General features: G+C 47.2%; 1 protein-coding gene across 1 annotated transcript; it reads right to left on the bottom strand.

Moving 5' to 3' along the window:
• Window positions 1–471: 471 nt before the first annotated feature.
• Window positions 472–15,736, bottom strand: NUP85 (nucleoporin 85). Its single transcript, XM_084747815.1, has 19 exons — window positions 15,587–15,736; window positions 13,787–13,880; window positions 13,217–13,379; window positions 9,278–9,348; window positions 8,995–9,038; window positions 7,849–7,918; window positions 7,535–7,656; window positions 6,014–6,148; window positions 5,791–5,913; window positions 5,295–5,426; window positions 5,030–5,136; window positions 4,397–4,480; window positions 4,201–4,266; window positions 3,878–4,029; window positions 2,867–2,984; window positions 2,680–2,780; window positions 1,367–1,518; window positions 925–1,026; window positions 472–662 (listed from the first exon to the last, which is right to left on the bottom strand). Exons 1-19 carry the CDS (start codon window positions 15,617–15,619, stop codon window positions 561–563), a joined length of 1,971 nt encoding a protein of 656 aa, XP_084603941.1. The 5' UTR covers window positions 15,620–15,736; the 3' UTR covers window positions 472–560.
• Window positions 15,737–22,118: the final 6,382 nt, after the last annotated feature.

Raw genomic sequence — 22,118 nt, 5'->3', positions numbered from 1 at the left:
CTTGGTGTAATCCTTCAACACAAAACACCGCATCCTGACACCGGCACCATATGATTTCCAAATAGAAGTTACATGGAGGCCAAACTTTCCATTTGGGCAGGATGACCCTGCATGTACCAGTCCTGTGGTAACTACTCTTGGCTTCTCCAATGAGATGGAGGATGACCGTTCTCTATCAGGTCACAAGCCAGGTATGGTAGTATGTTGCTTGAATATAGCCAGCCTGTGAGGTGTGGCAATATCCATCTCAAAAATACATTTTGTTCATTTTGCTATGTTAGGGTCAGGAGAGACAGTGGTTAAAAACTCCTTGGTCACCCTTTAATCCCAGCACTTGGGAGGCAGAGGCACACAGATCACTGAGTTCCGAGGCCAGCCTGGTCTACAAAGTGAGTCCAGGACAGCCAAGGCTACACAGAGAAACCCTGTCTCCCGGGGGGGAAAATCTCCTTGGTCAGATTAATGACTGGCTTTGTATTTGCAAAAGGGAATTTATTCTTTTAAAGTCTTATTTACATTGCCATACAAAGTTACTATCCTGCAGGTGTCTTCAGCATCTCTCAGGAGCCCTCCAGAGAGCCTTCTCTTATAATTGCCCGAGCAAGATTCCGGGCAAGAGCCAGCCTCAGCATCTCCACCTTGGTGGTCTCTATGTCATCGTCCTAAAGAGCAGAAAGGCACTGTGAGGTACCACAGGCAGCTTTCCAGGACAGCACAGAGACCAGTGCACTAAGGACAGCTGCAGTGAATAACTGAAGGGACAGGAGGACTGGAATCATTGGTGTCACAGAACAGGTTAATAACTGAAAGGCAGATGAATTCATAAGAGGCTAATGTTTCAGGAATGTGGGAGAATGGAGGGAAATCCTAAGACGAATCCTTTCCCCCTCATCATGGAATCACCTCCCCCAAAGTTAAAATAACCTGGAGTCGCTGGATATCTGATTCACCACACTCTGGCCGCCCTGAGGCCAAGTCTTCCAAGCAGCGCATCAGCTCATAGGTCTGCTCTGCTGAAAAAATCACCTAGGGGAAAGAGGCCGCTTCACTCACCTGCTCCCAGGCAGAGGTTGTGTTGGTCTAAGCATGGGTCCAAATTCATGGACGACCCAAGGCTTTGGGGAGACTGCTTTGGATACAGAGCCTTGGGCTTGTGGTGTGGAGTCCCACATCCACCCTCTAGTAAGGCTTGGTGAGCACTGTTGGTGGACGCCATCATTTCAGCTTGGAGCCTGTGCATTATACTACACATGCGTGCACAGAACTCTGTAGGAGGAGGCACATACCCTCTGTATGGCGACAGAACCAAGATGAAGACAGCCACCAAACATACAGAATAAACTGATTAGATGTGATGAAGCCTTACCTGTTTCTGTTCCAAAAGAGGCAAGGCATCTGTGAGCAGAGTCATCCAGAAAGAACGGGGTGCAATCTGTGAGGTCATGAGGGACAGTAGGAGAGAAGCAGCGTCACCAAATCGCTTCTCCCCGTACAGTCTGTGGAATTCCCGGTACTTTCCTGTTAGGAGGGATGTGAGTTCACCTCAACATTCCACTTACCTGATGCTCAGAAAAGCCACCTGGCCTTTAACTAGGAGAATCCGATACACCTGAACATGTAGAACAGGGTCTACAAGTTCATATAAGTTAGCAAGTTCATAGATAAGTGAATTACAGTATTCAAAGACAGGCCTTGAGCACCAACTCTAAATATCTGCAGTGCAATAGGCTACAAGAGAGCAATTAAAGTGCTTGGAAGAAGGTTCTGTTAAGCTCACTAACTGCTCTTGCAGAAGACATGGATTCAATGCAACACATGGCAGCTCACAACCCACTAACTACACCCTCTTCTGGCTTCTGCAAGTACCAGGTGTATATGTGGTCCAGACATACATGCAGGCTGAAAACCCTATACACAGAACAAGTTAGAGCCTGGTGGTGGTGGCGGCGGCGGCGTACGCCTTTAATCACAGCACTCAGGAGGCAGAGGCAGGTGGATTGCTGTGAGTTTCAAGGCCAGCCTGATCTACAAAGCGAGTCTAGGACAGCTAAGGCTACACAGAGAAACCCTGTCTTGAAAAACCAAACAACAATAACTCTTCCTTCAGTGAACTGCCAGCTCACACAAGTGATGAGAGAAATCTCTAGTGGATGTGTGATGGGGCACAGGACATGGGAGCCATCCCAAACTCCAGGCCCATAATCCTAGCCTTGGGGAGGTAAGGCAAACAGACTGTGTTAGAGGCTAGCCTGGTCCACAATAGGGATTTCCAGGGCAGCCAGAGCTACACAGATTCTGTCTTCAAAACAAAAATGAGTATGAAAAGTATATATAAAAAGTGTCAACCGGTCCACGGAAGCCAAGGCTAACACAGAGAGACCCTGTCTCAAAAAACCAAAAAAAAAAAAAAAAAAAAAAAGGGTCAGCCAGGAAGTGGTGGTACATGCCTTTAATCCTAGTACTCGGGAGGCAGAGGCAGAAGGATCTCTGTGAGTGCAAGGCCAGCCTGGTGTACAGAGAGAGAGTTCCAGGACAGCTAGAGCTATTACACAGATAAGCTCTGTCTTGGGGGGGAGGGGGGGGAGGGGTGGGTTCTATGTAGATTGAGAAATCTTGGAAGATTTCTCCCATCTCTGCCAATGTCCACTCATACCTAGGGGAAAGTATGAAGAGACTCACCCAGGAATGTCAGTCGATCACTGAGCATCATGGCTGGCCCCAGGTTGTCAATGAGATCCAAGTCAGAAAAGCAGCCTCTCTCACAGTAATCCCTGAGGAATCTGCAGAGCCCAACCCAGAGGTTAAGAGCAGCAGTAGTAGGCCCTCGTCAAGCTCCTGCCTCCCAGACAACCAAATAGCTGCCTACCTGTCAGAAACAAGTGTGGCAAAGGCAGCATCTTTGGCGCGGATGCTCCAAGAGAGGGCTGAGCCCAGGCGATTGTTGCGGACAGCCTTCATGGCCAGGATCTTACAGATGCTTCGAACTTTGCAGGAAAAAAGACAAGAGACCACGGCTTACCCTCTATGAGCCCTCCCAGGAAGAGCCCTGTGGAGACGGGCTTGGCCTTCCTGCCGCCTCACTACAATCTACTCAGTCTACAGTTACATGAGAAGAACCAGAAGCTTCAGAGTTTATTCTTCGGTCTTCACTCTGCTCAGCACCACAAACGACCCACCCACGGTTTCTAAGTGTTTGTGCTTGGGTGGCAGAAAAGTCTTGGCTTTCCTCCACATAACAGTCCCACCATTATCTGTACTGAGACCACAGGTCTTGAACACTGTGGGCTTCCAAGAGTTGGTTTGGGGTGCAAGTGCTTCTCATTCAGCAGGAATGGGAAGATGGGCACAAACCTGTCCCTGTGGCTGAGTTCCTGCCCAGCTTCCCCGCTGGTCCAGGTTTTGCTGGTAGCAACTGCCCACATACATAGGATTCTCAGCTCTGACCACAGGCCCGAGCACATGGGAATGTAAGAACAGGTTGACCTTTTTTTTTTTTTTTTTTTTTTTTTTTTTTTTTTTTTTAATTTTTCGAGACAGGGTCTCTCTGTGTTAGCCTTGGCTGTCCTGGACTCACTTTGTAGACCAGGCTGGCCTCGAACTCACAGCGATCCGCCCGCCTCTGCCTCCCGAGTGCTGGGATTAAAGGCGTGCGCCACCACGCCCAGCGCTAGGTTGACCTTTTTTGTTTGTTTGGATTTGTTGTTGTTGTTGTTTTTAAGACAGGGTTTCAGCCGGGTGGTGGTGGCAGCTGGCTCCCTGTCTTTACATGTACTGCACAGCTTCTCCCCAGTGTGCAGAAGCAAGCTACTATAGGTATTGCTCAGCCTCGGGATGCCCTGACAGCCTAGAGGTCGGGCTGGGGGAAGTGCTTTATCACCTTGTTCAGTCATCTGCCGCTGCTCACAAATCCTCAGCACCTTCAAAGCTTTCTGCTCTGTGTTGAGAGGAATCCGCTCAATGTGTAGCTCCAAGGAAACTCGGCCCAGCTCCGGACAGTAGTCAAAGTAATCCACCCCCAGCTGCCACAGGCTTAAGTGCAAGGAAGGCAGAGGTTGAGAGGCTAGACGGGCTGCCCTGTGGCTCTGGGAGCTACCACCTGTGACCCTTCCTCCACCCCCTCTGAGCCCTCAGAAGCAGCTAAGAGAGAACAGTGAAGTTCCACCAGCATCCACAAGGTCAGTACCACACGGGCTCTCCTACCTGTGATGCGCAAACAGTCCTGAGGCATACTCCAGCAGGAGGAATTCTCGCATGTTAGAACCAAAACTGGAAGAGAAAAAAAACAAAAACCCAGTAACACAGGACTGCAAGCCTGCCCCTTTGGGGCTCTTGCAGCCTACCCGCCCCTCAAATGCCTGGTGATGTAAGAAAGGGTCAATGCAGTTGACCAACTTACTAGAGGTTGTGTGACTGGAGGAGTCTGCAGTGATCCAAGAGGTCTGTGAGGTGAGCTACGAACCACCAGTTGCTCAGGGCAATGCTGCAAATCCAGACACCAAGGTAAAAAGGAAGTCAGGGGAAGGGCTGCATCGAGTGACTGAGATGAGTAGGAAACCCACATACCCTATGCTTTAAAAAGACAGAAAGGTTAGCTGGGCATGGTGGCGCACGCCTTTAATCCCAGCACTCAGACAGAGGCAGGCGGATCGCTGTGAGTTAGAGGCCAGCCCGGTCTACAGTGAGTCTAGAACAGCCAAGGTTACACAGAGAAACCCTGTCTCGAGAAGAAAAAAAAAAAAAGTTAAGTTCCAGGACAGGGCTGGAGAGATGGCTCAGAGATTAAGAGCACTGACTGTTCTTCCAGAGGTCCTGAGTTCAATTCCCAGCAACCATATGGTGCTCACAACCACCTATAATGTGATTTGATGCCCTCTTCTGGCATGCAGGTGTACAAGCAGGCACAGCACTGAATACATAATAAAAATCTTTTTTTAAAAAATGAAAAGAAAAAGAAAAAAAGAAAGTTCCAGGACAGTAGGAGCTACCTAGCAAGACCACGTTGCAAACCATTAAAATGAGGATGTCCCACCTGCACTCCTTGATCACTTGGTGAATGTCAAACTCAAAGGCTGCCATCAAGATGTTATCCAGTGGTTCTGGACTGCTTTCACCTCCCAGAAACATGTCCAGGCTGGACTGTGGAAGAGTGATAGCCCACTCAATCTCCAAGATGGAAGCAGAGACTTTGGAAGTGGGGTGTGGGGGGGATTCCTTCCCAAAGGGCTAACAGAAAAGCTTTCCTGTTGCATGGAGACCACACGGAGAAGCCCCCACACTGTCACTCACTCCCTCACCTGAGCATAGAAGTGCAGGTCAATGGGCTTCACTGTGGGGTTGGAATAGAGCAGCCTTGTCACTAGGAAATGGTACCAGTTGCTCAGAAGCTCCTTCTGCTCCAACAAGGTGGCTTCGTCCCCTAGCATTATCTGAGGAGAAACATTCTCTGAGCTGTCCTCACGGAGAATACTTCTTGGTTTTGGTTTTGGTTTTTGGAGACAGGGTTTTCTCTGTGTAGCCTTGGCTGTCCTGGACTCGCTTTGTAGACCAGGCTGGCCTTGAACTCACAGCGATCTGTCTGCTTCTGCCTCTGGGATTAAAGGCTTGAGCCACCATGTCCTGGCAGAGAACACTTCTTATGACTATACCATGGGTCTCAATTGGAGCTGAAAGCCCCCTCCTTTGCAGGAAGTGACTTCACAGCCCTCTCCAAGGAGAAGCCAGCTCCTTAATCTCAGGGATGCCAAGGTCCTAAGGGAAGTCCCCAGCCTTGACCTGACCCATCTCCCACACCTTGCAGAGAGACTCCAGGCGGGGGCTGGCTGCAAATGTGCTGTCTTGCAAGTGCCTCTCACACTCCTCACGCCAGTGCTGCCACTTCAGCTCCAGTTCTGTCAGTGTCTGAGTGTTGCCAGGCTGGGGAGGAGACTGGCGGTGAGATTCTAAGCCGCCAAGACCTACATGCTCCCTGATCCCTACCTCCCAAGAGCAGGCAGGCAAGGCAGCTCCCACATACACTGAGAATGGGCATTGTCCTCATCAGATCCCCAAGGATACGGCACATGCCTGCAGAAGAGGGATTGGCATCAGCTTCTTTGGACAGCATTTGCCGTGCCTCATCCAGACGGCCCTGCAGCACCAAGACGGTCACCTAGAAAGAGATGTGGGAACATAAGCCCTAGCAAAAGGCTCCAGGCTGCCCTTAACTCTAAGTCAGCAAGAACTCCCTTCCAGCCGGGCGAAGGTACACGCCTTTAATCCCAGCACTCAAAAAGGAGAACCAGGCAGATCTCTGAGTTTGAGGCCAGCCTGGTATACAAAGCTGTCTTGAAAAAAAAAAAACAATAAATAAATGTAAAAAGAAAAGAAATTTTAGCTGGGAAATGGCTGAGTCTGGAGAGAACTGTCTTGTAAGCACAAGGAAGTGAATTCTGTCAAAAAAAAAAAACCCATGTAAACATGTCAGGAGCTGGGTGTGGTGGCGCATGCCTTTATCATCCCCAGCACTTGGGAGACAGAGGCAGGCAGATCTCTGTGAGTCCCAGGCCAGCCCAGTCTACAAAGTGAATCTAGGACAGTCAAGGTTACACAGAGAAACCCTGTCTCAAAAAAAACAAAAAACTAAAAAAGAAAAGAAAAGAAAGAAAGAAAGAAAGAAAGAAAGAAAGAAAGAAAGAAAAGAAAAGAGTTCCAGGCCAGTAGGGCTACACAGAGAGACCATGTTTCAAAAACAAAGCCAAAGCCAAGTTCAAGGACAGCCAGGACTACACAGACCGTCTCAGGGAAACAAACAAAACAAAACAAAAAACCAGTCAGTGCGTACCTTTAACCCCAGCACTCGGGAGGCGAAGGCACATAGATATCTGTGAATTCGTGGCCACCCTGGTTTACAGAGTGAGTTCGAAGACAGGCAAGCCCACACAAAGAAACCCTGAATAAAATATATAGTTTCCCCCAAACAAAACAACCAAAAAGGCTACTCTTTTTCTTTTTGTGGTGCTGGAGACCATGTTCCCCAGATGCTAGCACCTCAGGCTTCCTGACCAGTGGTTCTCAACCTTCCTAACGCTGCGATCCTTTAATACAGCTCCTCATGTTGTGGTGACCCCCAGCCGTAAAGTTATTTCATTGCTACTTCATGACTGTAATTTTGCTCCTGTTAATGTAACTATCTGATGTTCAGGATATCTGGTATGGTATGCCAGCCCTGTCGGGGTCCTGACCCACGGGGTGAGAGCTGCAGCTCTAGTGTACTCTACTTCCTTGCACTCACTGCTCTCCACCCACACCTTACCCCCACCAACCATTTTACTACCCTCACGCCTTCTTTTCTCAGGTCTACAGTCAAATCAAGCTTCCTATCCAATGGCAAGTTTGTTCCTCTCCACCTAAGTTAGTTTTAACTGTTCTGGAGCTGAGAAGGAAAGGTGGAGAAACTCCCCCGTGATCATAAACCCAAAGAACTGAGCCAAGGCCTGGAGACCAGGATGCAGAATGCATGACAAAGGAAGAAGGGCCCAGCTGACACCACACTCACCAAGTTCCAGAAGCTCTCATGTTTGCTCGGGTTCTCACTGCCCAGAACATCTGCTGACAAACTGTCCACCTCGCACACATGCAGTCGGACCCAGTCAAGAAGATGGAGGAGGAGAGGGCCAGCTGAGAAGAGAGACTCAAGTCATACAGAGACCCCAGCTCCATCTGCAGCAGGATCCGCTCTACCCACCGGACAGACACCGATGCTAACGCAGAAACCCTGACTGGAAAGGGGGTTTTTCCCTGCAACTGGAAAGGACGTCGGGGGTAGCCTGGGCTAACTGAGGCTACATCAAACAGACAACGTGGGCTTACCTGGAGCTACTTCAATAAAAAGAATCTCACACAGATTCCAAATGAGCTCCATGGCAGACAAAATGGAGACCTAAGGAGGAAATAGATACAAGTTTTAACTTAAAATATTACTGAAAGCAAAGAAATATAGTAGAGCCTGAGTCCCAACCCCCGACTCGCAGATCTCCCTACGGCAGGATGTCCCACCAGGCAGCCCAGGAGGGGATTTCAGACAGGGAGTTACGAGCCTGTATAATTTTAATACTGGTGATTTTATTTTAATGGGAATTAGGAAAGTAAGTAGCAGGCTATGGTGGCACACTCCTGTAATCCCAGCACTTGGAGACAGAGGAAGGCAGATCACTATGAGTTTAAGGCCAGCCGGGTCTACAAAGTTAGTCCAAGACAGCCAGAGCTACACAGGGAAACCGTGTCCCAGGGGTGGGGTGGGGGTGGGGGGATAAAAAGAGTTATTTGAGTAAAAAATAATAATAATTTTGAGAAACTTTGTCAAAAAAAATTTTTTAACTGTCTCGAAAAACCAAAACATTAAAAACTTTTAAAATTAAGAGGAAAAAAAAAAGGAAAACCACATTGCAAAGTTAGAGGCAAGGCAGTGGCACACACCTGTAGGCCGCCACTCAGAGGAGACCTAGGCAGGAGTGTCAGGAGCTGCGTGCCTACCTGGCCTGGCCTGTAGTCCCAGCAGTGTTGGGGTTGGGAGATCAGGGCTTTCAGGCTAGCCTGAACTATATGAGGGAGGGAGGGAGGGAAGGGGGGAAGGGGGGAAGGGGGGAGGGAGGGGGGAGGGAGGGAGGGAGGGAGGGAAGGAGGGAAGGAAAGAAGGAAGGAAGGAAGAAAGATAGCAAGCAAGCAAGCAAGCAAGCAGGCCAGGTGGTACACACCTTTAATCCCAGCACTCAGGAGGCAGAGGCAGGCCAGTCTCTGTGAGTTAGAGGCCAACCTGGTCTACAAAATCTGTCCAGGACAGCCAGTACTACACAGAGAAACCTTGTCTCAAAAAACCAAACAAACAAGCAAATAACCATCCCAAAGAGCTGCTGGTCTGTCTACCTGGAAAGGAGAGACATCCTGCAACAGTGACCACAAAGCCACCCTTAGCACTGAGGACACATTGCCAATACAATGAAAGTAGCTACCTCTTACCTGGCTGCTGAACTGCCGGCCGCTGGCGGGATCTTTAGCAGCAACTAGCAGAATACAAAACATCTTAAGTGAATCAACCTGCATTGGTCATATTCAATCTATTATGCCCTCAGAAGCCCATATGCCTCCTGTCTCTGCTTCTTTTAATGCCCACTCCTTTTCTTTGGAAATGCTTATGTATCACATCAAAAGCCCTATTCTATGAACTGCAGAGCGGCCTCCTTAAAGGGCGCTGGAGAAAACAGCACTAGACACACATTTCAAATATACACAAGGTCCTTACTTGCAACCTGGTGCATTTCTTCCATACAAGCCCGTATGACTGATCGGTAATTTTTACTCACTCGAACCAATCTACAAAAAAATGAAATGACATACAAAATGACTGGGGAACATATCTTGATGCTAGAAAGAGAGGAATCAAAAGACAGGAGGGAGCTGAACTGCTCCTGCAGAAAAATCCAGGGTTAGTTCCCAACATCCACATCAATCTGCAGCTCCAGTTCCAGGAGCTCTGCAGTGCTCTGGCCTCCAGTGCATAGAAACTCAAGTAAGAACACACACACACACACACACACACACACACACACCAAATAAAACAAAGGGCTGGAGATTTGGCACAATGTTAAGAGTGCATACTGCTGTTGGAAAGGACCAGAGTTCAGTTGCCAGGACCTGAGTTTGGTTCCCAGCACCTATATCAGATGGCTCACAGCTGCCATCTCTGGCTTCCACAGGTACCTGCACTAATGTCCACATACACACACATAAAGTAAGTCTGTGCTACATAGATGGCTCAGGGTAAAAGCACTAGCCGCTGCAATCAAGCCTGTGGTATATTTTCTTGACTGACAATTGATTTGGGAGGTGCCACTCAGGCTAGTGGTCCTGGCTACTATAAAAAAGCAGACTGAGGCAGGCATAGTGGCAGGCCTTTAATCCCAGCACTCGGGAGGCAGAGGCAAGCTGATCTCTGTGAGTTCGAGGCCAACCTGATCTACAAAGCAAGTTCAGGACTGCCAAGGCTACGCAGAGAAACCCTGTGGGAAAGATTAAGCTTTGTCACAGGTGGAAGCAGTCTTAGCAGGCTTTACCCTTGGGGCAAGCCATGAATACCTTGTGACAGACTGTTTGGAGCCTTTCTGGGCTTGGAATTTAGGAAGCCGACCTGGGAACCCCACCGTGGCTATTGTTTTTTTAATTGACCCTCGAAGGGAGAAGGAGACCGCCCTTTGTTTGTGACTGGGAAGGTGGGGCAAAAAAAAAAAAAAAACAACAGGTAAAGGCGAGTTGGTCCGGTCTGATTGCCCCAATGAAAGAGAAAATTCGGTGACTATCCAGGCAGTCTGCTCTCTCTGTACTCTGCAACTTGGAAGTTGCCTGCCAACACTTCCTTTATTAAATAGATTTTCCTTCTTGGGTCTCTGATGGGATTAAAGACTAAATAGCCACAGTGTTACTAAAAGCTTTAGTAGATTAATAATTACAATTTCTCATAAAAATAAAAAGGACTGTCTTTGGTAAGATAGTGGTATACTTTCCCTTAGGTTAACAAGTATAAAAAGACTTTGTTATGTCTTTTTGTATGTCCTGATGAGTATGTATGTATATATATATATATACACGTGTGTGTGTGTGTGTGTGTGTGTGTGTGTGTATAGTTCTTAATTTTTTAAAAGAAAAAGGGGATGTGTGGGAAAAATTAAGCTTTGTCACAGGTGGAAACAGTCTTAGCAGGCTTTACCCTTGGGGCAAGCCATGAATACCTTGTGACAGACTGTTTGGAGCCTTCCTGGGCTTGGAATTCAGGAAGCCAGACCTGGGAACCCCACAGTGGCTATTGTTTTCCTAATTGACCCTCGAAGGGAGAAGGAGACCACCCTTTGCTTATGACTGGGAAGGTGGGGCAAAAAAAAAAAAAAACAACAACAGCCACGGTGGGGTTCCCAGGTCGGCTTCCTAAATTCCAAGCCCAAAAAGGCTCCAAACAGTCTGTCACAAGGTATTCATGGCTTGCCCCAAGAGTAAAGCCTACTAAGACTGCTTCCACCTGTGACAAAGCTTAATCTTTCCCACAAAACCCTGTCTTTAAAAAATCGAGAAACAGCCGGGCGTGGTGGCGCACGCCTTTAATCCCAGCACTCGGGAGGCAGAGGCAGGCGGATCGCTGTGAGTTCGAGGCCAGCCTGGTCTACAAAGTGAGTCCAGGACAACCAAGGCTACACAGAGAAACCCTGTCTCGAAAAAAACCAAAAAAAAAAAACAAAAAACAAAAAAAAAATCGAGAAACAAAATAAAAAGAAAGCAGACCATGGGTAGTGAACCAGAGAACAGCACTCCTTCACGGCTTCTGGGTCAATCCCTGCTAAGCTGATATAGTGCTTGCCTCACATAAACAGAGCCTGGAGTCCAATGATCCCCAGCACTAAATAAAAGAAGCTTGGTAGCCCATGTCTATCATCCTGAACTTGAGAGATGGTGGCAAGAGGATCACAAGTTCAAGAATACATACATTTGAATATACATCTACATCTATACAGCCTGGGTTACATTAGACCCTGTATCCAAGAAAAAAAATAAAAGGCCTATGGATGTGGCTGAGTCAGCAGACTCTTGCCTACCATGATTGATGCATGGATGTGGCTGAGTCAGCAGCCTGCTTGCCTACCATGTATGATGCATGGATGTGGCTGAGTCAGCAGCCTGCCTGCCTACCATGTATGATGCATGGATGTGGCTGAGTCAGCAGACTCTTGCCTACCATGTATGATGCATGGATGTGGCTGAGGCAGCAGACTCTTGCCTACCATGTATGATGCATGGATGTGGCTGAGTCAGCAGCCTGCTTGCCTACCATGTATGATGCATGGATGTGGCTGAGTCAGCAGCCTGCTTGCCTACCATGTATGATGCATGGATGTGGCTGAGTCAGCAGCCTGCCTGCCTACCATGTATGATGCATGGATGTGGCTGAGTCAGCAGACTCTTGCCTACCATGTATGATGCATGGATGTGGCTGAGTCAGCAGACTCTTGCCTACCATGTATGATGCATGGATGTGGCTGAGTCAGCAGCCTGCTTGCCTACCATGTATGATGCATGGATGTGGCTGAGTCAGCAGCCTGCTTGCCTACCATGTATGATGCATGGATGTGGCTGAGTCAGCAGCCTGCCTGCCTACCATGTATGATGCATGGATGTGGCTGAGTCAGCAGACTCTTGCCTACCATGTATGATGCATGGATGTGGCTGAGGCAGCAGCCTGCCTGCCTACCATGTATGATGCATGGATGTGGCTGAGTCAGCAGCCTGCCTGCCTACCATGTATGATGCATGGATGTGGCTGAGTCAGCAGACTGCTTGCCTACCATGTATGATGCATGGATGTGGCTGAGTCAGCAAACTGCTTGCCTACCATGTATGATGCATGGATGTGGCTGAGTCAGCAAACTGCTTGCCTACCATGTATGAAGCCCAACTTCATCCTCATCTACTTAGAAAGCTCAAGGTCACATAAGCTACATGACACACCAAGAAAATAAAAATGAAAAAGGAAGAAAGAAGACAAGTCCCAGCCTGGAGGGCTGACCTGATGACACTGCTCAGCAGCTGAGGCCTCACAGAGGAAGCTTGGTCCCCACCACCTCAAAAGCAAAAAGCCAGCTGATCCTGGCCTACAGAGCACAGCACTGTCTGACTCACTGTCTTGTCTGCTGACCCCTTACACATAATTTTTTTGAGACAGCGTCTTGCTGTGCAGCTCTGGCTGGCCTGGGACTCATTATGCAGACCACACTGGCCATTAGCTTAGACGATGCACTGGCCTCGAGGCAGAGGCAGGTGGATCGCTGTGAGTTTGAGGCCAGCCTAGTCTACAAAATGAGCCCAGGACTCCCAAGGCTACACAGAAAACCAAAAAGTAAAAAAATCAAAATTAAAATCCACTGACCTCATTTTCAAATCTCCCAAAAATGCGATCTAGTTTGAGGGCTTATTTGGACTAGCTTTCCTTTTGCCGGGTTTTGTTTTGGGTGGCAGTGGTGTTAATGGGAGACAAATGAAGTAGGATTCCAGAAACAGCGCTCATCAAGGCAGTAAGCAGGTCTTCCAACAGGTCCACAATCTACACCTGCGTCCTGAAGACACACGGGAGGGCCTGGAGCCGAGGCGCTTGCCTTTCACAACTGCATCACCAACCCCAGCACCCACCAGCACCACTTACTGAGTTTTCCTGGATTTTCCAGTCAGTTCTTCTTCAATTCTTTGCAAGCCAACAAAGATTCCATGGGATTCGTTGAAGAGTTTTCTCAAAATTTGAGAGTAAACATCTACATCTTTCCGTACAATGTAGATAAAGGGGCAGCTTGGCAGCCTCTCTGATTTGTCTGCAACAAAACAGAAAAAAGGAGAAAAAAAAAGGAACATCTATCATTTCTGCCAAAAGAGAAAACATTCTATTACTTTTAATTCTTTAATTACAAAAACTGGCTGAGAATGGGCACGTGCCTATATACTCAGCACTTGGAGGATTGAGGCAGGAGGATTACAAATTCCAGATTAAACTTGCCCTCATACTAGGCCTTGCTAGCTACATTAAAAGAAAAAAAGTTTTTTTTAAAGGGTGGGGCATATTGAGTTGGGGTCTCATTTAATAGCCTAGGGCTGCACAGGGGGGGCCTGTCTCAAAACCACAACAAAGTTTCAAAACTAAAAACATTGCCAAATAACTTCATTTTCCTGCCCCAGGACGTCAACAAATGTGCCAGGGCGGAAGTGAGCAAGAGCTAGCTACCTTTTCTGTTGAATGAAGTTTCGCACAGGAGCATCTCCCCAGGTCCCCAGTCAAAACACATTTGCTTCTTCTTGGAATTCACTCCTGGAATCCACTAGTAAGACATAAGGCACAGGAACGGTTGGTTACTCCTAGGGTTTTCTTCTCATTCAACTTCTAAGAACAACTGCAGGGATCCACAGTCCAGCCCAGCAGTGGTGGCTGACGCCTTTAAATCTCAGTGCTAGGGAGGTTCGAGGCCAGCCTCCTCTAAGCGAGAGTTCCAGGCCAGCCAAGGGCTACATGAGGAAACTGTCTGGCAGGGCACAGCTGTAATCCCAGGATTTAGGAGCTGGAGGATCATTAAATTCAAGGCAAGCCCAGTCTACCCAAAGGGAAAAAACGGAACCAAAGCCACTTAACTACTTAAAAGAAACTTTCTCCAGCCTGTGTCACCTCTGTAAGTAATGAATCTATACTTTCTCTCCAGTTTAGACGGATCCCTGGGAACCTAGACTCATACCCGCTGCACAGGCCATACGGCTACAGGCTATCTGACCTACAGAGCTAAACCCAGTAACAAGAACCAAAAATAAATCTCCCCTAAGAGAGAATTTATTCACAAGTCTCATTTGCCCCCACTTTTTTCTCTCTCTCTTTTTTTTTTTTTTTTTCCGTTTTGGTTTTTCGAGACAGGGTTTCTCTGTGTAGCCTTGGCTGTCTGTCCTGGAGTAGCTTTGTAGACCAGGCTGGCCTCGAACTCTCAGCAATCACCTGCCTCTGCCTCCTAAGTGCTGGGATTGAAGGCGTGTGCCACCCCGTCTGGCACTATTTTCATTTTTGAAACAAGGGCTCAGATAACTCAGATAATTCAGGTCTTTGAACTTCTGATACTCCAGTGTCCACCTCCCAGGAGCTGGGGTGCCCCCCTCGCTTTTGGACAGGCTACTCTCAGCTGGTGAGATCCAGCCTCTGCCTCCAAAGTGCTGAGCTTAGGGAAGGGCATCAAACACCTGGCTATGAATCCACCAGAGATCATCCACACCTGATGTACACTCCTGAAAAAATGCAAATAAAGCCGAGTGGTGGTGGCGCACACCCTTAGCCCAGCAGAGGCAGGATCTCTGTGAGTTCAAGGCCAGCCTGGTCTACAAAGCGAGTCCTAGGACTGTTATACAGAGAAACCCTGTCTCAAAAAACAAAAACAAGCAAACCAAAAATGCAAATAAAGGCGCTGGAGAGAGGGCCCAGAAATTAAAGTGTGCTTAAGGCTCTTGCAAAGGACCAGGGTTCGGTTCCCCGCACTTAAGTAAAGCAGCTAATAATCACCTGGGAGCCTAGCTCTGGTGGTATCCGACGCCTCTGTGCACATATCCAGGCACATACACATAACTTACAGTTTTTTCTAAACCCAAGCGAACAGAATACAAAACTACAGAAACGGGTAGTCTATAATCTCCCGAGAGAATAAACTGCTTATATATTAAGCCAGGACAGAAGAGGTAGAAGCGGACTGAACTCTCGGAGAGACGGTGTGGGGCTTACACCGAGGGGAAAAACTAAAGAAGCAGAAAAGTCTGAAAGCCAAGGGCCGAACGGGATACAGCGGGGCCTCCGCGGTCCGTTCCGTATCCACAGGACCCGAAGCCAATGGACCACCACCGCCCGAACCCAGTGGCCAGCTAATCTGACATTCCGGACGGTGGCAACCCAGTCCAAGGAAGAAGCCTGCGTCCCGCAGCCAGGGAGGCAAGCCTGAAGTGACCGAAGAGGCGTAGCCCTCACACTGCAACAAAGCAAGCCTCTCCAGGGCGCCCTTACAGTAACTGCGGGCTCGCAATCGAGCTCCTCCATAGCGCCGCCGTGCTCCTGCGCCCGGAACCTCGCCGCGCTGCCACTGCTCGGCTCAGGCCTCCCGCTCGCAGCTAGCTGCCAAAGAGGACCCCGCCGGGGAGGCTTCCAGAAAGCCTGCACTCCTCAACACCGCAGAGCCCTTCGTCTCAGCCACGGACCAGCCTTCTGCTGCTTCCACTCGTATCCCACAATCCTGGCCTAGACAACACAGCAGGGAAAACAGTGCCAGAGGCCATCTATCCTCACGGAATGTTCCCACTAGATCAGGCGGCGCCGCGGACAGTCCTACCCCAAGAAGGAGGAAGGCCCCAGGAGATGGCGGGAGAGGCGGCGACTGGAAGGATGTGCGCATGCGCGGGTGTATGCGCTCTGGTTGCCGAAGTTTCATGGCCTCAAGTAAGCCCACCTTATCTCTTAACGGTGTTTGTGATCTCCCCCTCCCAGAATATTATTAGAATATTCGGGGGTCCCTCTTCCGAATTCCGACATGTATAAAATGCTTATTTTGGGATTAGTCACGGACACTGCCACCCCAAAACAACGCGACTTCATCAACCTTTTAAATACTGGCAACTTTACTTTCCCTGGGATTATTCTGAATGACCTCCTTAAATTCGTGAACATACATGACTTGGAAGAAGGGCATGGTGGCACAAGCAGGCAATCGCAGCATTTTAGGAAGTAGAGACTGGAAAACTGGGAGTTCGGGGCCAGCCTTGGCTATATAACAATTAGCTGTATAACAAGGTAGAGCTCACATCAGGGCTAAATAAGACCTAGTCTCAAGAAACAAAATCCCCGCCGGCGGTGGTTGCACACGCCTTTAATCTCAGCACTGGGAGGCAGAGGCAGGTGGATCTCTGTCAGTTTGACACCAAACTGGTCTACAAAGAGAGCTCAGACCAACCAAGGCTACACAGAGAAACCCTGTCTGGAATAAATAAATATCCATCCCCCGACCCAAAGGGCAGCCCAGGATAAGGCCTTACCTAGGCATGACCCCAAAAAGTCATCAGTTCCAGGAAAGACCCAACACCCGAGGGGCAGCCAATCAGAGAAAAGGGCAGCTAGGAAATAACTATGAATTTTATTCCAAACCTGACCATCTGTGCTTAGCACCAATATATGGTGTGATATCTCAATTTGTGGTTAAACGGTCAGCATACAGGGCCTGGCGTGGTGGCACATGTCTTTAGTCTCAATACTCAGGAGGCAGAGGTAGGCAGATCTCTGTGAGTTCGAAGCCAGCCAGGACTGCAAAGAAACCCTGTCTCGAAGAAAAACAAAATTCACGACACAAGAGTGTGGTCTGGCTAGGCGTGGTGGCACGCGCCTTTAATCCCAGCACTCATGAGGGAGAGGCTGGTGAATATCTGTGAGTTCGAGGCCAGCCTGGTCTACAAAGTGAGTCCAGGACAGCCGAGAAAAACGAGCTGGGCATGGTGGCGCACGCCTTTAATCCCAGCACTCAGGAGGCAGAGGCAGGCCTGGTCTACAAAGGGAGTCCAGGACAGCCAAGGCTACACAGAGAGACCCTGTCTCAAAAAACAAAAGAAAAAGAAAAAGAAAAAAAGAAAAACCAAAACAAAGAAAAAAAAATGAAGGCTCCATTACACCAAAGAAGGAGAGAGAGAGATTATAAAGGAAATATTTTTTAAGATGTATTTATTTATTATGTATACATTGCTCTGCCTGCATGTACACCCGCAGGCCAGAAGAGGGCATCAGATCCCCCATTATAGATGGTTGTGAGCCACCATGTGGTTGCTAGGAATTGAATTTAGGACTTCTGGAAAAATAAGTAGTCAGTGCACTTAACCTCTGAGCCATATCTCCAGCCCTTAAAGAAAATATTTTTTGTTTTTTTTTTTTTTTGTTTTTTTTTTAACCCTGTCTCAAAAAACCAAAAAAGAAAAAAAAAAACATACTTAAAGAAGAAGACTGAAGGGTTGGAGAGATGGCTCGATGGTTAAGAGCACTGACTGCTCTTCCAGAGGTCCTGAGTTCAATTCCCAGCAACCACATAGTGGCTCACAATCATCTATAATGTGATCTGATGCCCTCTTCTGCAGAAAAAGCACTCATATACCATAAATAAACAAAAAAAAAATTTAAAAAAGAAAAAGAAGAAGAAGACTGAAAACCTAAATGCTAGAGTGGAAGCAACAGAAAAGAGATTAAAAATCCTTTGGTTCTTAATAAAAGATCTTTGGGGGAATCCAATCTAAACCTTATAGTGCCACCTTGTGATCAAATTACAGAATGGCAGCCCACAGAGATGCCAGATAAAGAATCTTCAGCACGCCTTTAACCCCAGCACTCGGCAAGCCGAGGCAGGTGGATCAATGTGAGTTCGAGGCCAGCCTGGTCTACAAATCGAGTCCAGGACAGCCAAGACTACACAGAGAAACCCTGTGTGGAAAAACAAAACAAAAAAATAAATAAAGCAAAAGAATCTTCAGCTATGAAACAACATAATCAAACTAGATATTATATTAATATTGCCAAAGATCAGTTGCTAGATGAAGGACAACATACTGAATTTAAGACTACAGGTTCTGAGGTTGGTGAGATGGCTCAGCAGTTAAGAACACTGGCTACTTTTCTAGAGGTACTGAGTTCAATTTCCAGCAGCGACATGGTGGCTCATGACCATCTATAAAGGGATCTGATGCCCTGTTCTGGTATGTAGGTACACATACAGACAGAACACCCCTACATCAAAAAAAGCAAGTATGTAAATAAAATAAAATTAAATAAACACTATAGGTTCTGTTTAATGATACCACCATAGAGCAATGTCATACAATAGCTTGTATGTTTCATTTTGTAGAATTTGAAAAATTAAAGTATGTGCACCATATGATAGACACATGATCAGGCTTGTAATGGGCAACTGCTTTAAGTTCTGAAAATAGGCCGGGTGTGATGGCGCACGCCTTTAATCCCAGAACTCAGGAGGCAGAGGCAGGTGGATCGATGTGAGTTCCAGGCCAGCCTGGTCTACAAAATGAGTCCAGGACAGCCAAGGCAACACAGAGAGACCCTGTCTCAAAAAACAAAAAAAAAAAAAAGAAAAAAAAAAAAGAAAACAAACCCCCCTCCCCCCCCAAAAAAAGTTCTGAAAATGATGATTCTGTAATTACAACTTAACAGAAATTATGGCCTTTATGGGGATACCTGTACAAATTAAGGCTAGCAAAGCCCCAGCAAATATCTCTAGTAAAATGAAACAGTCTTTTGCATATTGCAGCATAAAGCATATTACAGGCATTCACACACAATCATACAGGACAAGCACTAGAAAAGATACGTTTGAGTCAGGTGGCGGGGCACACCTATAGTCCCAGCACTTGGGGGGGGCAGAGGCAGGCAGAGCTCTCTGAGTTGGAGGCTGTCTTGTTCTACAAATCGAGTCCAGGGTAGCCAAGTCTACACAGAGAAACCCTGACTTAAAAACCAACAAAACAAAACAAAAGATATGCTTAATAAACAGAAAGGGGTAACAAAGACTCCCAGAGATGATAGATTACACAATGCTTTATTAACCTAAAGCTTTTTTTAAATGCTTATGACCAAAAAAAAAAAACAACAACAACAACAGCTGCTGAAAGACTTTGGAATTAAATTTGCCTATATACTACAAGGATGTCCTGACTGCAGAATGGAAATTAGGGAACGTATTGTGTTGGAGGAAAGGTTCTGCCTTTGTTCCTGCAGGACAAGAAAAGCTGTGTAAAAGGAACTTTTATTCGGCTGTTTCAATTGTTTACTCAGAGGATCATTACCTCTGCCTGCTAACCTAGTCCTAGAGGCTTCTAGCCTCCATACACTCTAACCTAGGTAGGCCTGCAATGTTTTCAGCCTCTGAGACTTACTGCTTAATAAGCTCACCCTTTCTTGTTCTGGGCAGGGCCGGGTTCAGTTCAGCTGTTCTGGCTCAATCTCCCCTCCCAGCTGACTTATTCAGTTTGGCTTCTCTCTTAGCCCCTGACCTGCTCTGATTGGCCTCAAAATAACTCCAGCAAACTGTTATTTTGTCTTTTTTTTTTTTTTCTTTCTCCCCAGAGCTGAGGACTGAACCCAGGCCATTGCGCTTGCTAGGCAAGCGCTCTACCACTGAGCTAAATCCCCAACCCCAACTACAGCAATCTGTAATCTGCTCTAATCTCCTGGCTTTGTCTCACTCACTGCTGGGCACTTTTGCTCTTCACCTGAGTCTATCTTGTTCTCTCTCTGCAACCTATCTCTCTTATCTCTCTATTACTGTCCCAGTAAAACTAAACTACCTCCTCTTTTTCCCTCTTTTATTTTCTCCCTCTCCCCATCTCTATTTCTCTCTCTCTTCTCTCTTCTCTCTTCTCTCTTCTCTCTTCTCTCTTCTCTCTTCTCTCTCTCTCTCTCTCTCTCTCTCTCTCTCTCTCTCTCTCTCTCTCTCTCTCTCCATTGCCCCTTAAGTAGCTTCTCTTTCCTCTCTCTTCTCCTGAGAGTTGGGCATATCCTATTCTGTCAAATCTTTCTCTCATTTATGACTTTTTCTGCCAGTCAATTAAGCATCACTTTCAAACATGGGTGCTTCCTCTACAGATTAATTTTTCCTTCATTGTTTGGGGTTAAGGTCATGTACTACCACATCTGGACCTAAGTTATTATTTAATTATTTATTTATTTTGTTTTGTTTTTTGAGTCAGGGTTTCTCTGTGTAGCCTTGGCTGTCCTAGACTCACTTTGTAGACCAGGCTGGCCTCGAACTCATAGCGATCCCCCTGCCTCTGCCTCCCGAATGCTGGGATTAAAGGCGTGCGCCATCGCCACCACCACCCGGTTTAAGTTATTTTTTTACCTGAAACTTGTTCTATATCAAGCTGACCTTGAGCTCAGAGAGCTGCTTGTCTCTCTGTTTCCTTCATTAAAGGTGCATTTGTATTCCAGCTGGATCACACAGACCTAGAAGGTCTTTGGATGTGATCTCTTGCCAAAATTGCCATATTCTGAATTTAAAATCCTCTATAAAGTTGTGACTTCCATCAAAGTTAATAAAGATTAGACTTGACCAAGGGAGACCTCCTGAAAACCTTGGCTACAGACATGAAGAAACCAAAAAGAAGAACCAAACAGGTGACATAACCTGCTGATCTCTCTACATGTAATCAGCTCTGGGACTGGGTGAGACATGGAAATGCCTCTGTGTAGCTAATAAATCTTGATGCCTTTCACCTGCTCAAACAAAGAGCCGAGGGGACTGGAGAGATGGCTCAGAGGTTAAAAGCATTGACTGCTCTTCCAGAGGTCATGAGTTCAATTCCCAGCAACCACATGGTGGCTCACAACCATCTACAATGAGATGTGGGTGTGCATGCAGGCAGAATGCTGTATGTATAGTAAATAAATCTTAAAATAAATAAATAAGAAGGCAGAGGCTCGCCTCTAGCTAATTTGTTCACACTGCACATTCCATACATGTGATCATGCAGAAATATGTATTACCTTTGAATGTGTGTGTTTTCAGAGCAAAAGTAGAAGACACCAATGAACACCAGTATCCCAGGTGATCCAGCCTCACAGCCTGCCTCAATATCTGTTTCCTCAAAAATCTGCATCCTGCCGGGTGTGGTGGCGCACGCCTTTAATCTCAGCACATGGGAGGCAGAGGCAGGCGGATCACTGTGAGTCTAGGATAGCCAGGATTGTTACACAGAGAAACCCTGTCTCAAAAAACGTTAAAAAAAAAAAATTCTGCATTCAGAAGCTGGCCGTGGTGGCACACGTATTTAATCTCAGCACTCAAGGAGGCAGAGGCAGGTGGATCAATGTGAGTTCGAGGCCAGCCTGGTCTACAAAGTGAGTCTAGGACAGCAAAGGCCACACAGAGAAACCCTGTCTCAAAAAAACAAAAACAAGCAAACAAACAAACAAACAAACTTAAAAAATCTTCAACCAGAACAACTTCAAACCACCTAGCAAGAATGGGCCAGCCTGAAGAAGAAAGGAGTCAGAAGCGAAAACGAGAACCCAAAGATGAGGGCGAAGAGGATGACTAAGGGGAATTAACCTGTTGGGGGAAATTCCTATTGTGATCTGACTGTTTTTACCCCTATCCCCTCCCCCCTCCTATTCCCGCCGCCCCCCCCCCCCGAAACTTATTTTTTTCTGATTGTAGCGTTGCTGTGGAAATGAAAGGGGAAAAGTGTACTGGGGGTTGCTGGGGGTGAGGGGGTGGGAGGGAGGGGGGGGAATAAAATACTATTTTTACTGCCAAAAAAAAAAAATGGGCCAGCCTCAGAGTGTTCTGGCCAGGACTTCAGTTAAGCCCTTAACTTTCCTGTTATACAGAGGCTGGACAGCAATACTACAGCCAGCTCTCACAGGACTTTGGCCATTATTCCAGTTTTCTCAATGTTAAGAAAATGGCACCCCTATTCCCAACAGGAGGGGTGGTTGGTTTTTGGTTGTTTGGTGGGTGATGGATGTTTTGTTGCTGTTTAAGTGGGGTTAGTTG

The sequence above is a fragment of the Acomys minous genome (assembly GCF_964271855.1).
Source record: "Acomys minous genome assembly, chromosome: 12".
In the NCBI taxonomy this organism is placed as follows: domain Eukaryota; kingdom Metazoa; phylum Chordata; class Mammalia; order Rodentia; family Muridae; genus Acomys; species Acomys minous.
This window is presented reverse-complemented; position numbering and strand designations above follow the sequence as displayed.

Excerpts from the sequence above, each read along its gene's own strand:
- NUP85 (XM_084747815.1), bottom strand. The coding sequence starts at position 15,619 with ATGGAGGAGCTCGATTGCGAGCCCGCAGTTACT. Across the intron at positions 9,349-13,216 it reads GGAAAATCCAGGAAAACTCA|ATTGGTTCGAGTGAGTAAAA; the intron begins GTAAGTGGTGCT and ends ATTTTTTTGTAG. Across the intron at positions 1,519-2,679 it reads TGATCGACTGACATTCCTGG|GAAAGTACCGGGAATTCCAC; the intron begins GTGAGTCTCTTC and ends CCCTCCTAACAG.